The sequence below is a fragment of the Triturus cristatus genome, chromosome 1_2 (genome assembly GCF_964204655.1).
Source record: "Triturus cristatus chromosome 1_2, aTriCri1.1, whole genome shotgun sequence".
Taxonomy (NCBI): Eukaryota; Metazoa; Chordata; class Amphibia; order Caudata; family Salamandridae; genus Triturus; species Triturus cristatus.
The window spans coordinates 292748891-292763593 of record NC_140580.1 but is presented as its reverse complement, the minus strand read 5'-3'; the positions used below and the strand labels follow the sequence as shown (position 1 = coordinate 292763593).

Genomic DNA, 14703 nt, shown 5'->3' with positions numbered 1-14703 from the left:
CTGAAATAGACGGAGCCTATTTGGAGGGACGGCTCTCTCCTCCAATGGCTGGCCTCCGTTTAGGAAGCCAGCCAATGGAGGAGAGGCAAAAAGAGAGGCGGGCTAAATAGCCACTCTAAGAAACATAAGATCTCCTCGTCCTAAAAATGGGCAATGTATAACGGAAACTGATCTAACATGTGAACATTATTATTATTTTTTAATTTTGCTGCACTGTTCCCAGCGCTTTAGGACAGGGTTTCCAATTAGGGAAAACAAGCCTGTGCTAAATACACAAGACTGTCTTGCTCACTTGTAAACAAGGGGAGGGGTCACCAGCATCACGCTGGCTGCATAGAAGAGAGCCTGACAGACATCAGGGAGGAGGAAGCAGCTGCAGCATGGAGAGGGAGCAAAGAGCAGATGGTCAGAATAAAAACAAGCTTTGAAAAGGGGGGGGGGGGGGGGGAGGTGTTGTGGGAAGGGCGCAGGAGATTAGGTGAACTGGTAACAGCGGCGAGGAGAATGCGGAAAGACAAAGTAGTGCACTGAAAACATATGGCCCATAGTGAAAAGATCCATGTAGCAGGGGAAGTCTCCACCGTGGAACAAAACAGCTCAAAGGTGGAACAAATGATTGCAAGCAACCAACATAAACTAAGGAATTTATAAAGGAAGACCAAAGAATAAATGGAAAGCACTGGGCGTGTTTAAAGCCCATAGACCAGAGGTCTTCAAACTTTTGGATGCCGAGACCCCCCTGTCAACATTTTGAGGCGTAAGGACCCCCTCTTGACAAAAATGTCTAAACCTGTTGACTAAATTGCGTGGGATGAAAATGTAAATAAGGTTATGTGATGCCGCGTATTTTGGGATAGCATTGCTTCATTATTTTGATATTTGTTACACACAGTAACGCTGAGGAAAGATTTCACCCAATCAGTACCCATTTATAACCAAAATACAGCAATTATCATCAGAAATATTTCAAGTCAACCTTTGTGAAGGGCCTTCCACTCTGCAGCAATACGTGCTGCCACATTAGAAGCTCACCTGGCCCTGACCGGAAGAAGCAGGGGTCCCTTAAAACCCTGGCGGTTTTGTGTAGAGTTAAGCCTTTTACCCATGCAGCTTTCCTCTCACCACCTCCCTTCCATCCCTCTCTCCTCTCCTAACCCCGGATCCCTCTCTCACTTTGTAGGTCATTTTCTTTCACCCCTTTTTACAACTTCTGAACTCTCCCCATTCAACCTCTCACTTCACCTTTAATCACCTCTTGCCATTCTGTCCTTTCACTGCCCTCATCTCTAACAGTCTCTCACATTTATCGCATGGCCTCTCTGGCCCTGTCACCTCCCGTGCCCCTCAGCACTTCTCATTCACCTCGTCTCTTCATTCAAATTTTTGTCTATTTGTATCTTACACCTCTCCAGTCCCCCCATTCCTCTTTCACATCTCCCCTTTGTTCTAACAGAAGCCCTCACCTTTGGATCACACTCACTTCTTGCGTGTCCACACTTCTCTTCGGCAATTCACATTTCTCCTCATCCCTGACCTCTTCAATCAAATTCTCCCACTCCCTTGCTGTCCTCTCTCATTTTGGGTGCGGATGCAAGTTCAGAATGGGATGAATGAATGTATGATTACTGATGGGCTTGTTTGAGTGAGTTGCATATTGAGTAGTGAGGGGGACAGGTGAGTGAAGTGTCACATGAGTGCAGGATGAGTAGTGTACTCGTGTGACTGCAGGTTGAGGTATAGTGTGAGCAGGACAAGTGCATTGTGAGTGCAGAGTGATCACTGTGAGTGCAAGGTGAGCGGGTGAATGGTGCAAGTGCATGGTGATCAGTGTGAGTGCATTGTGATCACTGTGAGTGCAAGGTGAGCGGGTGAATGGTGCAAGTGCATGGTGATCAGTGTGAGTGCATTGTGATCGCTGTGAGTGCAGGGTGAGCGGGTGAATGGTGCAAGTGCATGGTGATCAGTGTGAGTGCATTGTGATCGTTGTGAGTGCAGGGTGAGCGGGTGAATGGTGTGAGTGCATGGTGATCAGTGTGAGTGCATTGTGATCGCTGTGAGTGCAGGGTGAGCGGGTGAATGGTGCAAGTGCATGGTGATCAGTGTGAGTGCATTGTGATCGCTGTGAGTGCAGTGTGAGCGGGTGAATGGTGCAAGTGCATGGTGATCAGTGTGAGTGCATTGTGATCGCTGTGAGTGCAAGGTGAGCGGGTGAATGGTGCAAGTGCATGGTGATCAGTGTGAGTGCATTGTGATCGCTGTGAGTGTAGGGTGAGCGGGTGAATGGTGCAAGTGCATGGTGATCAGTGTGAGTGCATTGTGATCACTGAGTGCAAGGTGAGCGGGTGAATGGTGCAAGTGCATGGTGATCAGTGTGAGTGCATTGTGATCGCTGTGAGTGCAGGGTGAGCGGGTGAATGGTGTGAGTGCATGGTGATCAGTGTGAGTGCATTGTGATCACTGTGAGTGCAGGGTGAGCGTGACAATGAAGGGCGAGAATGAGGAATGAGTTGTCTGAATGCAGGGTGCATTCCCAGACCCATGAAGTAACTCAGCATGTTATTGACGGGGGCGTAGACTTTAATATCCAAGTTAAACTATTGCGGCATTAATCGGGGATCGAGGGTGAAGGAAATAAATAATGTGCTGATCCTGCAACAAACTTCCAGTCCTATGGTTAGGGTTGCCAGCAGATTATTTTGGTGGCCCAGTTGGTACAAAAAAAAGCAGTCACCTAAAGCGGTATTTTCAGCGCTTATCTGTGCATACTTCCCAGGGCCGGCTTTAGTGCTGGTGGTGCCCTGTGCGACAATGTTTGTTGGTGCCCCCCACAATGACCACCCCCACCACGGATTCTCTCACTAGCACCCTTTAACAGTGACCAAGTCTCCATAACCCCACACTCTCAGATGCATTGAATTAGTTATATAGTGCCACTCATACCAGTGTAGGGTGTCCGAGCACTTTGCATCACACACACATTACACAGAGACAATCAATCATAAGTGTGTAAATCAGTGTATAGGAAATGTTACATAAGCCAAAGGACTAAAAGTATAGGAGTCACATGTCATCCATACTGGTTGGCAGTATAGTTCAAGAGTGCTTGGTGTGGAGAAGCACAAACTCCGAGCCGAAAAAGAAACAGCAAAGTTGGGAGTTTCCTTTAATAATAAGAATTGATTTCTAGCCAAATTAACCCTTTTTGCAACATTAATCAATGGTCTAATAATGTATTCTTTGTAGTGTGCATGCTGTTCTAGGATGAAAGTTAATAGCTCACTATTCTATATCAGGACTTTAAGTTATACATTGCAAGTAACAAAAGGATGTCTCTTTGAAAGCAGTAACCTGCTGATCTCTTCACATCATACGCACTCTGTAATCTACTTGGTACACGTTCTTTGCAGCAGGCATATTAACCCTCTGCACTAACATCACCCAAGTCAAAACCTCAACTATACAACATTCTGATCTCTCTCCAGGAAGATAATTAATCACACGTTATCTTGACATTTATGTGAGGCCTGGTGATTGCCGGGGAAAGAAACGCTGCAGCAGGTGCTTCAAAAGCACAATAAACTTTCACACACGGCGCCCCCAGGAAGCCAACTTTGTATTCCTTTCCATGAAATGCATTCTCACACTATGGCAGTGAATGGAAAATCCAAATGTAAGGAATAGGCACAGTGGGGACCCAGGGGGTACTGGAACCAGGGATAAAACCTAAGCCTCTGTAACCAGTTTACAAAGGCATGTTAAATGGTCTTTAAAGACCTGTGAAAAAACACGGGGGTGCCGGAGATAGGACTCCAGACACTGCCCAGCTGAGCCCCCAGCAGCTCAAGTTTCACTGCAGCAGCCCGGGCTGAGACACAGGACGGGGGAAGGGGGGGGCTGAAGCCCTTGGGCCTGGGCAGAAGTGTGAGGATTGCGGTCGCGTGAGTTATAGTTGCCTGCACTAACTATAACGGGGGAATTTCATTGGTTTTTTATCAGTAAAATTTCCGCTAACTATAACATGTGTGAAACCTATGGTTTTTTCAGTGAATATATATATATACACACACACACACACACACACACATATATATTGTGTTTTTTTGTAACTTGGTAGGATACTGCCTCTGATAGGTTTGCCTAACATATGCCCAACTTGGACATACTGGGACAGTTAATACAAGTTAGACTGTCCCAGACACAATGATGGGCATTGCCCGTGCTGTGGCTAATATCCCTGTCGGTCTCACAATTTTTCTGTAAGTCGAGCCATCAGTGACTGATCTGTGTCACACTGTTTCAGCCACTGGCTGAGGGAGGACCACAGTGCCTTAAGTGGCCAGAGTGAGATGTCCTCCCACTGTACAAGAGGTGTATAGGTACCTATATGAGAGTAGCATTTTTTAATTGGATAAAGTAGCTGGAGCAATGGTGTACTGTACAACAGAGCTCTAGAAGCATGTTTACATCTCTAAACATGCTAATCAGCAGGAATACAAACACCTACAGTGCAACAACCCTTCACAAGAGGTACAAGCCATCTGCCAGTAAGAATCTTGGTCTATTGGATTGAAGGTCGTGATCAACTTGTAGACTGACTGAATAGGAACCGCTCCCCCTTTGCCATATCTTGATTCATAATCAGTCAAGCCAATTCACGCACAAAACTTCAAGCAATTGTTTCATGTCATCCCACAATCCAGACAGACTCAGTCACTGGGAGGTGGGTTTGCTGGATGATAGGCCTGCTGAAGGTATGTGTTTGCTGAACAAACTGTACTGTGTTTGTAGTGTGTGTGCATGCTTATAATGCATGCATGTCTGCAAAAATGATGTCTCTTAGAGTCTCTGTTGAATGACTGAGTGAATCTGTGCACCTACAGAGAGTTTATCTGGATACAGGTGTGTTTCCGTTTATGCTGGATTGTGCATCAGTGGAAGGGGTTTGGACATCTGTGCCAGAATGTGAATGGAGTATTTTGCTGTGCTGAGGGGTGGAGCAGAGAGGCCTGTAGGTGTGTGCTGGAAAGGGTGGAGGTGCGTGGTTCACGTCTGTGGGTAACACAGACCAAGGGTCCCAAGTCATTGTCCTCTTGTTTCAAATCCCCCAGTTATTTGGTGGGTGTTCACTCCAAATGGGTTTAGACCCTTAACACCCCAATTGTACAAATGTTCAGAATAGAACAGGTGTGTTTTCCCATGACATTGAATCATAGATGTATCCATTTATGAGTGGCTTCCATTCTTTATTAGAAAGTAGATGGTTTGATGTGCAACAAGAATTGAAGAACAGCCAAAACGTGTTTTACCCCCTCGGGCTAACCTGCCTGGAGCTTCCTCAAGTCTGTGAAAATCAAAGCGTAATGAAAGTCACACTGGTTTCAAATCCTGGTTACCAGGGAGACCATCACCATAGGCAAGTGTGAAGGGCAATCATTCTTCTTGTGTTGTTTCATGAGAAGTCATGATTAGTCCTTAACCTTAAGACACACAGGTTATTATTCTAGTACTTCAGTCGGTGTCCGGTATATGGTCTACATTGACTCATGATCATTCGTAGGTACCACATATTTGAGAGATCAAAATGGGGGTCAAGGGAACCTTCCAGCTTTCTTGCAGGCTCACACAATCAAAAATCTATTAAGATCCGTCCAAGAAGCAGCCCTTTCACATTAATGAAGAAATATTTGGGCCGATCTTAAGGGGTTGACGACGAACATGAGCAGTGCACTGATATCTTCTCACTAAGGCCCAACTAACAATAGCCGAGACTATCTAAAGATGGTACCGGCAAAAAAGCTGGAAGGTTCCCTGAACACCTTTTTTGATCCAAACATTAAAGATGAGACATCTTTCTGATAACAATATGATAACTAGTGAGCTTTAACATTATTCAGACTAGAAGCACCAGACCCTTCTCACCATTTGGGGATCTTTGGGGGCGATACTAAGGTGTTTCTATGACAAATTAGAGCATTATACCATTGTTGACTCACTGGAGTTCTACCAATATTAGCGGAAACTCCTTAAAAGATGGCGCCCGCAAGAAAGCTGGAAGGTTTTCCTCACCTCCTTCCTTGAGCTAAAACATTAAAGATGAAATATTTCCTTGACAACAGTAAGACAACGAGCAACCATTAACATCTGCATTTGATTGTTACGTTTAATACTTGTAGGGGGTATCCACATCCTACCTCTACTCGAATTAAAAGAATCAGATTTATCTAAAAAATTAGAGAGGTTGTGTTGACCTGCAGATGTATATATTACTCCTTACGAGCAGTAGACTATTCTCGGTTGGGTCTGGAGCCCAACTATGAATAGTTAAAACTACATTTCAAGATGGAGCACATAGGAATACTGGAAGCTGCCCTCATCTTTCTGCTGTAAACGCTAAAAATGCTGAAACAAATATGGCGACGGCTTAGAATGCCAAACGCACTCGGTGGGGGAATTTAACCCAGAGATACAGGTAGGATCCTTATGTTATTTTGGAACGGCACTAGTTTCTGCTTATTTGAAGCTAGTATTATTCCAAGTCTCTGAAACCCAAAAAATCTGTCTCGTAACCGGGGTGCTCCTACAGAGCTACGCCTCACAAATTATTGCCAACTCGCTGCTGAGCAGAACATATGCTGCACCTTATGACTTGACCATACGATATGACACAACAACATACTTGGAATAACTATAAATTGATCACATGCAATAGACCATGATCCAATTATGGATCTACCAGGATACCTCGTTTAGCCTCTCCGTACAAGACTTTAGCTCTCCTGTGCTCGCCAACTTGTCATTCATTTGTATTTAAATACCTGTAATGGATCTCATCTCTCAAATGTATATGTGGTATCTACAAATGATTATATGAGATAGACAATGTAGACCATATACCGGACATCAACTGAAGTACCAGAATATGGGGATATTTATTTCCGGTCGCTTTTATATTCAGATATAGACAGAAATGTAACTTTATATTGACTGAGGAAGTGAAGAAATTAACTTTGTTGTTCGAAAAGTAGGACTTGATGTAATGGTTGATCTATATCTGGTATTTCAGCTCTTATAGTATTCACATAATTAGATATATGAAATTGAGCACCAATTGATCTATTTGCTAATACACAACGCTGCTAAAGAGATTATTGAATAAATGGAACACACTTAAATCTTTACTTCAACTGACCTTGTTCAAATATCATTCTAATCTCAGGCACCCACAAATGAGGCACTTAGAATTTTTCTACCACTTACATCATGGTCACCAATGTCTGTTACTAATAGCCCTCGAATCTTTTAGCTCACTCTTTCAGACCCTCACTGCTTCCATTCTGAGGGTACATAGTTTCCAAGCACCCAATGCATCAACCTGCGCTCTTGAAACTCACTGCACCAACCGGTGTGTTTTAACCCCTTTCCTGTTGCCCCCCGTGCCAAGCCTTTTTTTGGCTATTTGGGGCAGTTTGCGCTTAGGCTCCATATAACTTTTTGACCACATACGGTATCCACCCCAAATTTGCATCCTTTTCTTCTAACATCATGGAGATTTTAAAGGTACCCAGGGTTTGTTGATTCCCCTGGAGGGGACCTAAAAATTAGCCACAATACAGCTAAATGTTTTTTGTTTTGGGGAAACATGGGGGGGAAAAGTGCTGCAGATGAAAGAGTCTAGTTTTTTCCCCTGCAAATGGTATCAACAAAGGGTTTGTGGTTCTGAAATCACCATCTTCCCAGCTTTCAAGGACAGACCGACTTGTCAGAAAACCAGAATTTGTTTTACACAGTTTTGGCATTTTACTGGGACTTAGCCTATTTTGGCTATTTTTTGTGCTTTCAACAGTCTTCCAGTAAATGGTAAAAATGGGTATGAAAGCAATAATGGATGCTGGAAAGCTATACATTTCTGAAAAGTAGACAATTCTGAATTCAGCAAGGGGTCATTTGTGTTGATCCTTCAAGGTCTTCTTATAGAAACTAACAGTTGAAAATAGGAAAAAGGAGTTGGAGGGAAAAAAACTGCCATTTGTGCAAACGTTTTCACCTGTAACTTCTAAGAATGATAGATGTTTTAAAGCAATGTACAGTTACACCCGCTGGAATCTTCTGGTTGTGGGGATATATAGGACTTGCAGGTTTACTAAGAACCTGAGGAACCCAGAGCAACGTCTTGCAATGGTTTTTTATTGTGTACAGGGTATATAGCAATTCATTTGGGAAAATATAAACAGTGAAAAATCGGTATGAAAGACACCCATGTATTTCTGAAATGGGAACAAAACATAGAGTTTAGAAACAGTAGCTATTTGCACATTTCTGAAATTGTGGGTACCCATACTAGCATGTGAATTAGAGGACATTTTTCAAAGTGACTTCTTATTTACACATTGCCTTACATTTGGAAGGCAGAAATGCATCAAAAGTCAATAGGTAATAACAGTTGCCCTACAAATATGTGTTCCCCTAAGTCTCCTGATAAAAATGGTACCCGACTTGTGTGGGTAGGCCAAGTGCCAGTGACAGGAAACGGCATAAAACGCAACGTGGACACCACATTTTTGCAGTGAAAACTGACCCTTTTTTTGCAACGTGCCTAGCTGTAGATTTTGAACCCTAGCTCTGCCGGCACCTAGGAAAACCTAACAAGCCTATACATTTTTGTAAACTAGACACCCAGGGGAATCCAGTATGGGGTGACTTGTCCGGCTCTCACCATGTTCTGATACCCAGAATCCCTTACAAACCTCAAACTTTGTAAAATAAAAAACACATTTTCCTAACATTTCTGTGATGAAAGTTCTGGAATCTGCATCGATCCACAAAATTCCACCCACCCAACAATCCCCAGTCGTCCGATAAAAATGGTACCTCAATTGTGTGGGTAGGCCTAGTGCCCGCGGCAAGAAATGGCCCAAAACGCAACGTAGACACACCACATTTTTATAGTGAAAACTGACCCATTTTTGCAAAGTGCCTAGCTGTAGATTATGAACCATAGCTCTGCCGGCACCTAGGGAAACATAGTAAACCTATACATTTTTTAAAGCTAGACACCCAGGGGAATCCAGGATGGGGTGACTTGTCCAGCTCCCACTAGACTATGTTACCTTGAATCCCTGGCAAACCTTAAACCTGGTTTAAAAAACAAAAACCTCACATTTCTCTGATGGAAAGTTTTGGAATCTGTGTGGGTTCACAAATTCCCATCCACCCAGCATTCTCAAAAGACACTGGCTATTTTTGTGGGGTGGGGTACATTGGGATGTCCATTCTGGGCAGCCCCCACGTATAAAAGCCAGCATAATCAATGGCACCTAGCGGGCTCTCTGATTCCTCCTCCCCCCCCTCCGGTAGCAGATCAAGGGCTAGTTCCCCAATTTGCCTCCTGGGGTAGCAGAAAGACTGTGGCATCTTTTTTCGGGGCGGGGGGCATTGCATACCTCTTCTGGGCAGGCCACTCCCCTGAGTTTTTTGAAAAATATATGTCCAGGTACATAGTGGGCTTTCTGCCCCCCCCCCCGCCGAGGGGGCAGATCGGGAACTACTGCCCCATTTGCCTTTGGAGGGGGGGGGGGGAGGGAAGAAAGACTGGCCTTCTGGGCAGCCCCCACCCCAACGTATATAAAATGGGTTATTGCCCCCATTTGCCTCAGGAGGGGGCAAAAAGTATTTTGCCTTCTTTGGGAGTGGGGGGGGGGGGGGGGGGGGGGGGTTCATTGGGCAGCCCCCACCCCTGGCCTATAAAATAATTCATGGCTTCTAGGGTGCTTTCTTTCTGACTGGGGGGGGGGCAGATTGGGGGAACTGTCCCCAATCTTTCTGCGGAAAGAAAATTATGGGGGTGCAAAGGCCCTTGCCCAAGGGGCCGCTCACCCCTCCTTGGTGCTAGCCCTCCTGGGGCAATCCCGAACAAGGGATCCATTAGGGAAGGTTACCATTGGAAAGGGAAGATACACCCCATTGTAATGATACCTCTACCATGTGTTTCGTTGCTCGGGGGGGGGGGGGGGGGGGGGGGCGCTGAGATAGTTTCAGCTTGGGTGCTTGTGGGGCTAAGTTCCCGTTTAGTTTTCGTTTAAATAACAGCCCGCCATGCGCGCGATCGTCATTACAAGGAAAACCAAAACCATGCTTTGGGAGGTTGGGGAAGCTCTTCCCCACCTCCCAAGGCAAAAAAAAAAAGGGAAATCCCTCTGCTGTTTACAGCAGAGGGATTTTTTGCAAGTGTGCTCATGACGAAATGGTTCAGTAATGAGCACACATGCACTTGTGCTCATGACAACCATTCCGTCATGAGCATGGAAGGGGTTAAGGACTAATAGTCACTTCTCATAAATCCGCACAATGAGAATTATGCCCTTCACAATCACCTATGATGATGGTCTCCCTGGTAAATAGGTTTCGATTTTCACAGCCCTGAGAAAGCCCCGGGCAGATTAGCCTCAGAGGGTGAAAGATGTTAGCTGTTATTCAATTCTTGTCGCACATCAACCCATAGGCTTTCTAATAAAGAATGGAAGCCACTCGTAAATGGACACATCATGATTATTTCATGTGAAATCACTCCTACTATATTCTGAACAAGGTATGTGCAGGGTGTTTTGTGTCTGCAAGTTGAGTAGGTCACTCGCCTGAGAGGTAAGAGAGAAAAGAAAAATAACCATCTGGGAATGAAGTATGAACAAAGAGAAATTTGAGAACTACACTTATCGTTATGTTCTTTTTTTGCAGTATTGCAAAGTATTAAATGCATCAGTTAAAAACAATTGTATCTATATATAGCTATACACACGGGTTTCTCTATGAGCCCATATGATTTATGGAGGAAGTTGGTAGGGCAAGGGGTTTTTACAGGACATGTAGGTTTTTATAGCATTAAGTCCCTGCGAAAAGTGGATTTCTAAAATTCTACTCAGCTGTAAAAAGAAAATTAAAGAAAGGCAAGAAGAAACCCTGCATGGTCTAGATAACTCATTGCCCTGAGCAAACAGCCCCGAACCTTCTGAAGGGGGCAAGTGAAAGGTTACATTTTGGAGTCCCATTAGGAAGATAATTTGCTACAGAACAGTCCTGCCAGAATAAGACAATATTCTCGGAACCATTATTGTGAAATCTACAGCTTACATGAGTGCATCCCTAACCAGATCCAAAGAAAATCAAGTGCTACCTACAGACATAGGAAACGAAATTGCAGTACACCAGTTAGAATGGGACTTTCAGGTAGCGAGAGGAGGTTTCTGAACCAGTAGGAGTTAGCAGTGGCCATTCCCAAAAAGATTGCAGCTGATGAGCCTCAGTAATTTGCGCTACAAGCTCACACAGTGATCCTCTACAATCAGTGCTTCTCTCACTAAGGTCAAGAATCATGATGGGCTAGCCAGGCTTGGGGGAGGGAAGGAAGCAGGAGGAGCCAGGAGCAGAAATCACCCAATTTTGCATAGCTTGCTCCAAAATGATTTAGCACAAATCATGGGGCATTGCTTCAGACACTGCAGTCTTCGCCATCCTGGGACCTGTCTTACAAGGGAATCTCAGTTATAATCAAATAAGAAGAGATGATAGATTTGCAAGGCATGACTGTTTGCAGACACATGAATGGTTTATTCAGCAACCCACGGTGTGATTCCTTGTCTCAGACCACAGTACCCAATTTGCCCAATATATGAAGTGGCATCACTATTATGAAAGTTGCAACATTAGTAATAGCCTTAGACATTAAACTAATATAGCAAGACAGATGCAGAAGAGTTAATTTCCAAGCACCACACAGCATAGTATTTTGATTACTACAATACATGCTGCCCAGTGGCACCTCATACAAATATATACTCCAAGAAATAATTAGTTGACCTGTACAACGTCTAAATTAGTCACATTCTCTTTGCTTACCAGTTGGTTTCCCACTCAGAGGAAATTTGAATGTATACAAAGCATGCAACCTCACCTGGAATTTAAGTAGGGCTAACAAGCAGTAACTGCTTACGACTCACAGGACATACACCCTCAAAACGCTAAATCCATTTTTGTTGGTCCCTGACATGTCTTTCATATGGATGATGACAAATAACCTTTTAACTTGAATTTAAATTACACTTTAAAGCAGCGTCGATTTAAACAGGAAATTCTCAACTGATACATTTTCATGTGTACCTTTTTGAAAATAAGTCGCCAGTATTCTTCCCAGTTTCTGTCTTCTTTTAAGACTTCTCCTTCCTCATCAACAATTCCTTGTTCATCATAGACTGCCCGCTGCTCCTTGTCACTTAAAACTGCATAAACTTTACCAAGGGTCTGTGGGGGGAGAAAACAGCTTAGATACAAAAACTCAAGAAATCCTAGGATAGCATCAGCGAGGACTTGCTATATTGCATGGCTTCTGTGGTTGATTTAGATTTAACTGAATAACCCAGCTCTTAAAATCAGAGCATTCATACGGCAAGCTTTATGAGGCTGGGGCGTGGTCATCGCCGGCCCTCCTTTTAGCAGCTGCAGAGGGGGTGGGGTTCTTGATTGATAGGCTTCTTCGGTCTGCAACTCAGCAAAGACTCAAATACTGTGAAATGGTTCAGCGAGTGAATGGATGGCTGGGTGATTGGATGGATGGATGAGTGAGTGAAAGGATGGATGCATTAGTGACAGGGTGGATGGATGAAAGAGTGGATAAGCAAAAGGCTGAATGGATGAGCGAAAGGCTGAAGCTGGGGTTATGAACCCCGAACTTTAGCAGCTACTGAGGCGGGAGGACTTCTTGATGAGCCTCTTCTGCCTGTAACTTGACTGACAATGATGAATGAGTGAGAGAAAGGATTGGGGGGGGGGGGTCGAGCGAGAGGGTTTATGGATGGACGGAGCTAAAGGGTTTATGGATGGAGCGAAAGGCAGGGTGGATAGATTAAAGGACGGATGAGTGAGCGAGAGAAAGTGTGAATCAAGTGGATGAATGAGTAAAAGTGTAGATGGATGCGTGCACGAATGAACGGATGGATAGACTGAAAGGATGAATGAATAAAAGGATGGATAGATGGGTGGATAGGCAGGTTTGGATATGGATGGGCAGACTGACAAAGGTGAAAGACTGATGGATAAAAGAATGATTGGATGACAGAAGGCAAAGGTGAAATTGTGGATAACAGCAGGTGGATGGAAGGATGAAAAGGACAAATAGATAAATGCTTGGATGGAAAAGTCAAGAGCTCTTCTGGGGAGGGCCGTGATTACTTGCTTCATTTGCTTGGTGCCATATGAGCTTTGATTGAAAGTTGGGGGTATTTGAGTTTTCTGGCTAGTCCATTGTTATGACCAGTAGCACATAATGGAAGAATGCGGGTAGCATCACTATGGGTAAATGGTACCAGTAAGGTTGAAGTTTAAAAATAAAAAAGCGGCGGGGAAAATGTGTTTGACAGGGGGGGGGGGGGGGGGTGTCTGGGGGGGGTCCACAAATACACAGTCACTGGAAAGATACAAAGGTTACGGAAATGTTCCAGTTAGGCTCAGGTTTCACTCATAATAAAACCCAGAGAAATTCAACAGTTATAGTTAGCGGAGCAAACTAACTTGCGCCCCCGCAACGCACTGCTTATGACCTCACATTACATCACTCCTGACATGGTCGGTGACATCACTGATGACATCATCCAGTAACAGTGTTTTTAAAAAGTTTATTAGTGATATATATATCTCAAGGTGTATTGGTGAATCAGTAAGGTTATGAGTGCCTATATGGATGATTCAGTGGTTGCGTGACTGACTGTATAAGTGCGTGAATGTATGGGTGAGTGACTGGTTGTGTGAATGTCGATCAGTCAGTCAATTGGTTTCAAAGTGGCTGTTCAGGTGTATTAGTGAGTACACAAGTGGTTGTCTGAGTAAGTGTATGGATGTCAGAGTGTCTGTGTGGACTGTCTGTATGGATGAGTGAGTGGGTGAGTCAGTGGCTGTATGGATTAGTGATTACATGTGTGTAGGGCTGTGTTGGCGAGTGTGCACGTGTGCGTATATGGGTGAGTGGATGTGTCAGTGGTATATGGGAGAGTAACTGGGTTTGTGAAAGGCAGCACAGGAGAGTGATGGGGTAAACAAGTGACTGTATGGGTGAGTGAATGTGATAATGGGGTGAATGTGTGCTTTTGTGAGTAACTGTATAAGCGAGTAAATATGCGTTAGTATCTGTATGAGTAAGAGTGTGTGTATATCTGTATGGGTGAAGAAGTGGCTGTGTGATTTTTCTGTAAGGGTGAGTGAGTAGGTGCGTGAATAGCTCTATGGTCGACTGACTCACTGTGTGAGTGGCTGCATGGGTGCGTGAGTGGATGTCAGTGGCTGTATTAGTGAGTGAATGGGCATATAAGTGCTTGTATAGGTGAATGAGTGGATGTGTGTGTAGATTTATGAATTAGTAAGCGAGTGTGCAAGTACTGGTATGGGTCTGTAAATGGGTTTGTGAACTGTGTGGGTGTATGAAAGGTTCTATGGGGTATGAGTGGGTGTGTTAATCATTTTCGGGATGATGTCAATAACCAGGTCATGATTGATATAATTTTTGAGGTCATATGCAGTGCATTGCAGTGGTGCGAGTTCTAGTTAGCTCAGCTAACTATACCTGCTGAATTTCACTGGTTTTGTACAAGTGAACCCTGAGCCGGACTATAACATCTTTGTACCCTTAGTTTTTTTTCCAGTACATTTCTAAGGTTTTCTTCA

The 14703-nt window shown here is 44.2% G+C and overlaps 1 protein-coding gene across 1 annotated transcript in view; it reads right to left on the bottom strand.

Moving 5' to 3' along the window:
* DNAJC9 (DnaJ heat shock protein family (Hsp40) member C9) overlaps positions 1 to 14703 on the bottom strand; it is a 58155-nt gene that overhangs the window by 37550 nt on the left and 5902 nt on the right. The window contains exon 2 of the mRNA XM_085603775.1: positions 12151 to 12291. Within this exon, the coding sequence (XP_085459901.1) occupies positions 12151 to 12291 (141 nt within the window). The remainder of the gene's footprint in view (positions 1 to 12150; positions 12292 to 14703) is intronic.